The 10,390-nt window shown below is 39.8% G+C and overlaps 1 protein-coding gene across 3 annotated transcripts; it reads right to left on the reverse strand.

Moving 5' to 3' along the window:
• Positions 1–1,153: 1,153 nt before the first annotated feature.
• Positions 1,154–8,639, reverse strand: GTF3C6 (general transcription factor IIIC subunit 6). Of its 3 annotated transcripts, XM_074819328.1 has the most exons (7): positions 8,330–8,639; positions 7,361–7,441; positions 5,147–5,210; positions 4,539–4,583; positions 4,294–4,407; positions 1,635–1,777; positions 1,154–1,545 (listed from the first exon to the last, which is right to left on the reverse strand). In XM_074819328.1, exons 1-7 carry the CDS (start codon positions 8,393–8,395, stop codon positions 1,513–1,515), a joined length of 546 nt encoding a protein of 181 aa, XP_074675429.1. In that variant the 5' UTR covers positions 8,396–8,639; the 3' UTR covers positions 1,154–1,512. The 3 variants fall into 3 exon arrangements, with proteins under 3 accessions (XP_074675429.1, XP_074675428.1, XP_074675427.1); XM_074819327.1 differs by having other exon boundaries at positions 1,154–1,777; positions 4,294–4,404; positions 8,330–8,627; XM_074819326.1 differs by having other exon boundaries at positions 1,154–1,777; positions 8,330–8,623.
• Between the last annotated feature and the right edge of the window lie 1,751 nt (positions 8,640–10,390).

Consider the following 10,390-nt stretch of genomic DNA (forward strand, 5'->3'; position numbering starts at 1 on the left):
TGTTATTCCAGTTATAACTCTCCTCTATCAGCACCACACAAATCAAGTTTGAACAATGCTTTTAAAACTTCCGTGATTGCAGTTAAACCCAGAGGGAAGGCCAAGCATTCTCCCTGAAACCTGAAACACAGACACTACCATGTGAGAGATCTGTACCCACGCTGGAGGTGTACAGAACATGTTCCTTCTTCCTCACCTTCTTCTCCCTGCCTCCCCCCTTCCCTCATGTTTCAAGTTGCTTCTACACAGAAAAACCAAATAGCGGGATTTGATGGTTTGATTCTGTTGCACTGTTTTGATGACTTACCTTCACTGATCCAGTGCTGTGAACAACGCTGGGGGTGAGCTTCTCTGATCATTACTAATTAAAGTATTACATAATTATGCTGGAATTAATTAGGTGTTCCTGTCCTCACAGCATTGTTGCAGTTAAACTATTCTGAGGGAGGCAGAGAAAGGTAGGAAGAAAGGTCAGGAAGAAAATGTTTCACATTTTAAAAGAAATGCTGTGCGTTTAAAAATATCAATGCACCACATACTCAGCTTTTATATGAAACAATATGTGACAATATAAATGATGTAGCAGTATGTAGTATCAACCCACAGACTAGCTAGAGGCCACAATACATGGATCAGTTTGGGAACCACTGATGCACGGGTACAGAATTTTAGGCATAAAAACCTTAAGAAAAATGCCAGAGAAGATCAGAGTCAAGAAGTTACTGGGAGGGGGCAGAGCAGAGAGACTTCTTTTTGTATAACAGGTTATATTATATAGAAAATGGGGGAAGGAAGAGTGACAGATGCTTCATTAAGACCTAGCTTTCAGTTGCTAACTAGTCCACAGGGATTTTCAAAACTTGACTGAACAAAGCCCTGAGCAACTTGGCCCGAATTCAGTGTTGACCCTATTTTAAATAGGAAGCTGGACAAGAGACCTCCTGAAGTCCCTTCCCACATGAAGGATTTCTAAGATCCAACAAAGGACACTAGAGAAAATCCAAACTAAGCAATTTGATGAGTCATCAAACAAGTAATAAAAGCCACACTTACTCGAATTTTTCTTTCAATAACTGCAGTACAAGAACAGACACAGTATGCGGCTGAATATGACACAGAAGGTGAAGCTATACGTGAAAAATTCAGGACTTCATTTTAAACAACTAATCTTTTTATTTCTTTTTACAAAATGTCCCAGACTGTACAATACATCAACATTTTTCGAACGTTGGGGCTTTTTTAATTATGTAACCATTTCCTCTTATTTTTCTGAGGTAGAGATACACACATTTCCAATCAGCATTTTTTAAAAACACTTAAGCCCTCCCCGCTATAATCCAAACATAAGAGCAATTCACAAGAACACAATGTCCATTTTTCCACTATTAATTGCTCAGATAAATTGGAAATCATGTCACGGCCTATAAAAGTTGGCATTTAAAAGTTTCCATGAAGAAATCCTGAAAAGATCAGAGCTGGTATCATGGAGGGGCATCATCCAAGGCAACACTTTCAGAAGGAGAATCCTCTGCCCCAGAAGCAGGGCTGTCAGGCAGAGGAATAGAGGCATCTATTTCCAAGCTGTGCTGCTTCTCCAGATCACAATTCATGTCAGAATTTCCTTCGCCACTCACCTCTCCCTCTGACTCTTCAGTCAGTTTGTCTTGGGCCTGAACAGACTCCTCAGAATCTTCTTTTTCACGCAGAAAGCTGCAAATCGTATTAGGCCTGCTGTAGGAAAAATCTCTATCTTTGATCTGTAACCACTCCACTCCACCTGATGCAAAAAAGGAAAATTGATACTAGTGACAAAAGGAGTCAAGAGTTAACAGCAGTTTTTTCTTAGTTTAAGTTCACTGTTAAGGCTGAGCCTGACCAACATTTAAGCAAAAGAATCACCTAGGATAGAAAGATGTCTTTCAAGAATTTGAATCAACGCTAAATTTTGTGGCGTCTCACCATGGGGCTCAAACTATTCATTTTCCTTGAAAAACAAGGCTATGAATAACAGAAAGGCATCTGATAAAGAAAGACCAGCTTAAAATTAAGAGAAACTTAACTGTTGATAAATTAACAACAACATGCATAGGCTAAACCAATTTATCCAAGACATGGCTACAAGTTTTTATCCAGATTCTGGAGGCATTATGCATGGTTCACTGATGTCACCAGCTTGGTCTCTAAAGAGCAGTCACAAGGGAGATAAAAGTATTAGGAAAGTAATGAAAAGCACAAATGTCAAGATACAAAACTCTGTTATGTTCATGTCATAAGTACTGTGCCCTGCTCAACCCATACTGTAAAACTAGAAAAGAGAAACAAGAATTGGTGAAAGTTAACTCTACATGGCAAGAGACTTAAAAAAACCAAAACCAACAACTAACAACAAAACACAAAAACCACCAAAAAAGCAACAACAAAAAAAAGTCAGAAACTAGAATTCTACTTGGAGGAGACAGCTCAGAGCAGGCAGATGTTTATAAGGCCGTATGGGGAAAACAAGTCAGGACTGACTTATCTCCTAATTCTGATAACAAAATAAGTAACTCGCACTCATCAGAAGCACCAGATCACACATCTGTAACAACCACAAAAGCAAACAGTCAAGAAAACCCACAATAAAGCTGTGCTTTTTCCATACAACAGAAGTGTGATTTGAAAACTAACTGCTGTAAAAAGTGGTAGAAGTCAAAAGTATAGACAGGTTCAAAAAGCAAGTGAAGATGACAGAGCCTTTATGGACTAAAGACATAGTAGTCCAGATGAAAACTCTTGTCAGGATATTTATCAGCTGCTGAACACCAGAAGGATAGCCAAAAGAAAGGATTACTCATGTATATGTCCCCCCTCCTCCTACTTTCCACAGACCCATTTACTACTGTCCATAGTCAGAAATAAAATACAGGACTAAAACCTCTGGTTGCATCCAGTATGGCAGCTCCAGTTGTATTTAGGCATCAGACACCACCCCTAGACTCTCAAAATAACTTAAATATAATTCAAAATGCAAAAAAAATATTTTACAAATGCAATAAAGAGAATAAAATGTTTGTTCACCTAAATCTTAGAACATTTGGCAGTATGCTAGGGAATGGCATCAGAGACAGTGTAAGAATTTGTGTTGTCTCCTGAACTCAAGTATATCTTAACATGTATCAAACTGACTCCAAATAGAACTGGGATTCCCCTCGCACTTAGATTTTTAGGCAGTACATGTTGCCAATTCACAAAATGTGCATACAAAGGAACTGCAACAACATTAAACGTCTGTCAGGGTACAGAAACAAATTGTTTTTCATCAAGTATCATTATTGCTCCTCCAGAACAAAACAGGCCTTTATATTAAGCAACATATTCTCTAGTCTATTGTACTTTTTAAATAGTAGTTTGTTTAATGTTATCTACTTAATCATATGGAGAGAAGAAATGGTACATGGTGTTGATAAGAATGCTTGTGTTTGATTAGACTTTAGATGACATTTCATGTTATACCTCCTATGACCAATGTCCAGCTGACTGCGCCTATTTAATATAAAATGGCTACATATTCTTTATGAAGCAGAAACACTGACTTGAGAAAAAAAAAAAAGCAACCAAAAGCAATAGGATACTGCTAATGAATACTACTATATATAGTAGGATATTCAGTATCTGATCGTAAAAGCACTTGCTTCCGTACGAAAAAACACCAATGAATTAAAGCAAACATATGAGCACTGAGCTCTGCCTACAGAATGAGAATCAATATGAATGGTCTGCTAGGTGTGTCTTTGCAAGTAAGTTACCGAATTTACAGTTAACTAAATTCAGCAAGAACAATGCAGTTGTACATATAACATGGAACTTCTTACTAAGGGTATTGTAGATTTTCAACAATTACAGAAACTCAAGTCATTAGAAAAAAGGATGGAAGTAAAAAAAATATTTTTTTAAAAAATTTTTTTAAAATTCAGCAAAGAACAACTAAACAGCACCTCTGATTTCAGAACTTGGGCCAAAACCTTTAAATGACAGAGAAACATACCAGGGAACATAAGCCTATGTTTGTCCAGCTCTTACACTCTTCTGCAGCAATCTCCTACTAGCCACTTCTGGAGGCAGCACTGGCCAGAAGGAATCTCTCTTTTTTTTTTAATGTGTTTTGTATTCTTGTATTTAAATATACACATCTATTGCCTAAAGAAGAAAGTTCCTCTACCTTCCTGCATGCTCTTGAATCAAGCACTTAGTCAAGGCTGACACTCCTAAGCATAGTCCATCCACATCCCTATGCAAAAGAGCAGAAGCACTAACCAACATTCTCCTCTCCTTCTTTCTTCTCTGTCAGAAGTGTCCGTGTCATGTTCAGCTTCTTCATTGTGTGGCACTTGTATTTCAGCTGTACTTTTTGGTTGCCTTCTGCATCTACTATGAAAAGAGGAGAAAAAACAATACCCAAAACCCCATTGTTATAATGAATTCCACTATCAACTGAAACAAGATAAATATTTTTAAGCTTCCAGGCTACCACAACAAACAGGACATCAAATCACAATTACCATGCTCTGTGTTTTCTTCAAAAACCACACAGGTTCCCAAGGTATCTATGGAAAACAAAGTGAGAAAGTCTTAGAGACTGATTTCCATCAGCTGTAGACACTGCACCCACTGGCACAGCTCTGGGAACATCCTGACTTCCAGCCCCTTGCAAAGGCCCAGCACTGGTAACCACACTGCCAACTCAGAAACAGACAGGAGTATCACCACCATCAACAGTCACTACACGGAGGGATTCCAGATCATCTTCTTCCAGACTAATGTTGTCACCGCAAGGCAAATGGGAGAACTAGATGGCACAACATGCCAGTCCTGCTTATACAGAAGGCAACAAGCACTTTAAGGCATTTTACATCCCACATTTTGACCTGCTGGTGCACCCCAGAGTCAGCTTTCCAGGCGTACTTTCCAGTAAGTAACATGGATGTATGGCTAATTTAGCAGTGAACTCGAGACTGGTGCTGCTCCATATGGTGTTGTACAAACACCACCCAGAACTTCAGCAACTCACAGGACCATGTTCTCTGTTCACAGTGTAATTAACTGACATTAAGGAAGTTCTTTGGGTCACATGAAAAAGGAGAGGTTTTATCCACATAGTTTTTCCTACCTTCATATTCTCCTGCAAATACGTATCTGTCCACTTGTAAAATGGGCCTCTCTGTCTCTATTCCCTGTAAAAAGAGAGAGAAAATTGCACACATGTCAGGTGTCTATTAGCCCAGGCAATATGAGAGAAGACAGATACAGCAGAACCCAGATTACATCAATTCCTTGAATAGATAAATAGTTTTAAAAAAAAACCAACATAAGGTAATAACAGTAAAATAAGTATTCCATGACATGGTAAATGTGAAAAAAAGAGAAGGAATGGATTCCAGACTGTAAAGCTTTCTCAAACTGTCATCTTTGTATGAAGAAAAGTACATCTTTGAAACAGGATTTATGGAAGTGGGTAAGAGAGTTCTGCAGAGGATGATTTTACAGAAGCTAGATGACTCCTGAAAGAATGGCAAGACATGTAATTAAATTCATATTTATTAGTTTTTTAAAAAATGTAACAAAAGTAGTTTTAGTCATTACAATTGACCCTGAGATCTTCTGTAATGTTAAACATTGGGGGCAGGGGGAGGAGTTTTCTTTCCATTTTTGTAGGAGGCTTAGTTAAGCAGTGATAACTGTTACAAATGATTTAGCCAATCTTACTGTAGAATGTGTACCATTAAAAAAAATAAAATGTAACAACAATTTTTCAGTCTATCATCATACATGTTACTTTAAGTACATTAAACACAAAAAAATATACCAGATAATACTGTTCCAGTAATCACAACAAAACCAACAACGCTGAACTGGTATAGAAAATGATCTAGTATGCTAAAAAGGATCAAAAAATTTAGATCAAACTGCAGTCAATGGTCTATTTAGGTTACAGTAAACAAATTAAAAGTGCTGTTATTTCCTCAGGGAAATTAATTTAACCTCCATTTTAAATTAACAAATAAAAAAATACATATTTGCATGAAAAAAGATGTTATTTTCTAAGCTCCAATTAATATGAGTTCTATAAAGTGTAATAACTTTCAAAAGTCTTTGGAAAATACAGAAGGTGAAGAAGTCTGGCATAAAGCATTACACCAGCACCAGAAGTGCAACTGCAGGGTCACACAAGCTTCTGTGATTACTGTGTGTCTACATTGTGAAGGAGTTGGAAATTGTTGTTATTTAATTTTAATTTCTTAAACAAGGAGTGGGAGAGTAAGGCAGCAATTCTATCAGCTCACTCCCTTTCTCTACAGTAAAACTTTTCCAAATACACAGGCCAGGATCCCATTATTCTAACATAAGATATACTTATAAATTGTATTTTGATGAAAATTAATGCCTGAACAGAATACACTAATTAAGGCAAAATGCCTTTTAATAGTACATCGTAAACACCAACATTATTCAGGACATGAAGACAAGCACACACTAAAAGTTTTGAAGCACTATATGGTAAATTGCATAAAATACAGAATATCACACTGGTTAATAGGAATTTGTGCACTTTTCTTCTTACACTTTTAAAAAAATGAAAGCATCCAAGATCAGCAAGATTTAAGCTCTGGGATTCTCCTTCTGCTGCAGAAGTTGAGAACATCAATAGCATTTTTTTTTAACTGCAGGAAATTAATTAAAAAATTTAACACATCAGTACTAGGCAACAGCATTAAGGTTTTTAATATTCAAAACTTTATTTCTTTGGCTGATTTGCATTCCTTTTTGGACTATGCAGAAATGGAGACTGTCTTCCCCTTATGAGACCAGCATCACAGAAAACTTGCTGAACAGAGTAACACAAAGCAGAATCTTTTATTGGAGTTTTAACAACAGTAGTCTGTTATGAAAAATCTCAAGGAATACTTCCTCTGTGGAATGAGCGCAGGTAGATTTGGATACGAGCAGGATACAGCACAGATAGATTCAGAAAGATTTTGGCTTTACCTGTCAGCTGTATTCAAGTTATAAGCGTGCTTAATTTTTTTTTGAATGTGTAAAATACACAATTTAAAAAAATAAACTTAGAGCTTGAAATCAGAGGGTTATCGATAATGGTCCTAGCTTATAAGTACTTCTGAAAATATTTCCTTATATTTATATTAAAAGGCCATATGCCATTTCTGAAATAGAGAGCCCACAACATGCAGCCAACCACGGCCAAGACAGTACCCATAAATCTCTATCAAAATGTTACTGACTTCAAGGAATTTAGAAACAGCCTCAGTCCCCCGTTCACTTGCATACTGACTTACCCCATTCCTATTGTGCTGTAATCACTCACCAAAATCTTGCATTTGTTTTCACATTTTTCTAAGAAGTCTGAATCAATAATTCCCGATAGCTCCACCATGACCAGTTGCTCCTACAAAGTAAGTTTATAGCGTACATCTGTAATTGATATATCTGAACTCAGGAAAAAAAAAATAGAAGCTCCCAAAGAAACCCCAACAAGAAACAAGAACAACAGCATACAAAGACCCAGCCCTTCAGAGTAAACAGACCTCAAATGTGACTTACTCTACATTTTGTCTAGAGAAAACTGCAGACTGATACTGCAATACCCAGGGAAATGCAGTGGCCCACTACTCTGTCAAACACCTGTTTCACACCTGAATTTCTTGGCTTTTTCTTCCTAGCTAGGAAGGGAGCTCTTTTTTCACCCTTGAAAAATGAGAATCGATATGGGTAAATTATTTATGAATTATAACAATATGACCAGTGACATATTCCAAAATACATTTTTCCAACCCTTTAGTACCTACCTAAGACACCACAGCACAAGGGGATGTTAAGCAACATGTTGCTTGGAAGGGTTACCTTTAGTTCTTTATAACATATTGCTTTGAAATAAATTCCTGTTTGCAATTCCTTACAATTCTGGATGAGGACAATGCAAAACCAAACCAAAAAAAAATAATAGGCACCTTGAGAAATCTTTTATTCAACGAAGAGTTTTCATTAATCACCATCTACTAAGCACCCATAGAATAGTTTGTATTTTCGGATGTTATGGGGGTAGGAAGCAATTGAAACTGGAAGAGTGCTTTCTGACAACGCTGTTTTCCACAAAACCTGCAGCTGAACAGCCAAACCGATACAACTTTCGGGACACGACCACTGCAGGGGCAGAGAAACCCGCCAGGCCCAGGGAAACGCGCTCGCTCTGTGCCCGACCCCACCGCCAGCCCGGTGCTCCAAGGGAAGGAACGGAAAGCGAAGGGAAGGCGTCCCGATGTCGGCACCCACCAACCTCCACCTCGTCCTCCTCCGCTCCATCTTTCCTCCCGCCCTCCTCCGTGCTCTCTGCCGCCGCCATGTCACCGGTAAACACCCCGCTTCCCCTCCTCGCCTCAGCGCCCACCACATGAGCCCGGCGCCGCCATCTTAGAGGGCGACCGGTCCCGCCTCCCGCGCGCGAGCTGCCGCCGCACCAGCCACCCCCGGCAGGAGGCGGGAGTGAGGCGCGTGCCTCGGTGACTGTCAGGCGGTAGGACTGGAGGAGCGGCGCCGGGCGGGGCGGTGGCGGCGGGAGGCCGCAGTGTGGCGGGGCCGGGAGGCGCGGCGGCGCGCAGGGCTCTGGGGAAGGTGGAGGTGAAGCTCGGCTGGGCCGGAGCCCGAGGCCGGGCTAAGATGCGGGGCTGTGGGAGCGGGAGGAGGGACGGGCAGCAGCCACGGGGCTGAGGGGGGGGAGGAGGAGGAGCGGCAGCCCGGGGGGAGGAGGGCTCCCCGGCGGGTAGGCTGGGGCGGGGCGGGGCGGCTGCGTCAGGAAGCGGCTTCCAGGGTCCGAGCAGCTCTGTGCTAAACGGGCTGTGTGTCCCTCCCCCTGCCCGCCAGTTGCGAGCCGCAGTAGCCCGCTGGCCTCCTGCCACGCTGTGTCGCCTGGCCTCGAGCTTTCCGCCACCCCTGAGGTTTTCCACAGGGGCAGCACTTGGCCAGAGTCACGCCACGTTCTCAACCCTCGTTTTCCAGGTTGAACCAGGCGTATCATCCCTGCCAGACAGACCCCTGATTTCCCTCTTCATCCTAGTAGCCCGTCTGCACCTGTGCCACTCGTCTCCCTTCCTGTGTGTTAGCCTTAGATGCGCCGTTGCAGATTAAACCTTGTCAGACCCTTCTTCGGTGGAAGAAAGGGAAGTGTTTTGCTTTGTGCATTTTTAAATTGTATTTGCTCTTTTCATGGCCCGTGCCTGATGCTTTCTGGTTATCTTATCAGGTTCGAATATACTCCTGTGTGATTTCCATCTGTTAAGGATCTCCGTGATAACCTGTTAATTTATTTCTTTATAAGTACAAGACGTTGCACTCCATAATCCCCAGTCTCATACTGCTTTTTGTAATGTAATTCTCCCTTGTTTTCCTTCTGTATGCTTTGTTTCTGATTTTGTGCCAAAAGTGTCTTCCTACTCATTGTGTCAGTGTCATTAGTTAAAATGTTAAATAAAAACTCATCCTGAGGGAGTTCATCGTAGATTTTCTTCCAGCCTCTACTTAGCCTCCATTTTAGCGTTCAACAATGTCCAGATAAGTAGAAAAATCACTGATCTTAAACATATCAACTAAGGATTTTTCATTGGGAAGCCAGCATTAGGCTTCATGTCATTTTCTGTTAAGCTTCATGTTTTTAACTGTTCTTTTCTTAGAGCTTGTTTTAGAATGTTTCATACTGCTGTGGTAAGAACAGCCTATACATTTGGATTAGTTCTAAATACAGAAAAGGATGCTGAGGCATGTTATCTTTTAGTCAGGCAAATTGCAAAGGCTTGAATTTTGACTGCAGGGGATGATAGCTGTGGAACAGATGTTTGGTATATTACAAGTGTTAGTTATCAGATATTTTAAAATAACTGTATCATTTGCTTAATGTGGGCAACTGTATTTAAGAGTTTTAGAAAATAACAAAAATGAGTTTTTGAGTATTTGATTTCATGTTCTGCTGCTAGAAGGAGATAGATAAATAGAATTATGCTTGGAGAGTTTGCTCAACATTTCTGTTAGATGTTTTTAATGAGCTTCTAACTTTTAAAACTGTACATAAATGTTGGTAACTTTAGCTAGTTGATCTTGTGCTGTATAATATGAGTACATGTGTAGTAAACCCAGTATTTTAATAGTTCTTAACTCTTTATTAAATCACTGTATTTGGCAATTACATTTTTGCACCAGGTCTTCCCATCTTTAGATAAAATTTTTGTTGTTTTAAAAAAGTTCTGCCTGAATAAAGCAGAATAAACTCTCTAATCTGAATATATATTTAAAAATTGTCAGAACTGACAGTGCTTCTGTAATGTTACATTAATACCATGATTCTCTT

This window comes from Strix aluco, chromosome 3, assembly GCF_031877795.1.
Source record: "Strix aluco isolate bStrAlu1 chromosome 3, bStrAlu1.hap1, whole genome shotgun sequence".
NCBI lineage: Eukaryota > Metazoa > Chordata > Aves > Strigiformes > Strigidae > Strix > Strix aluco.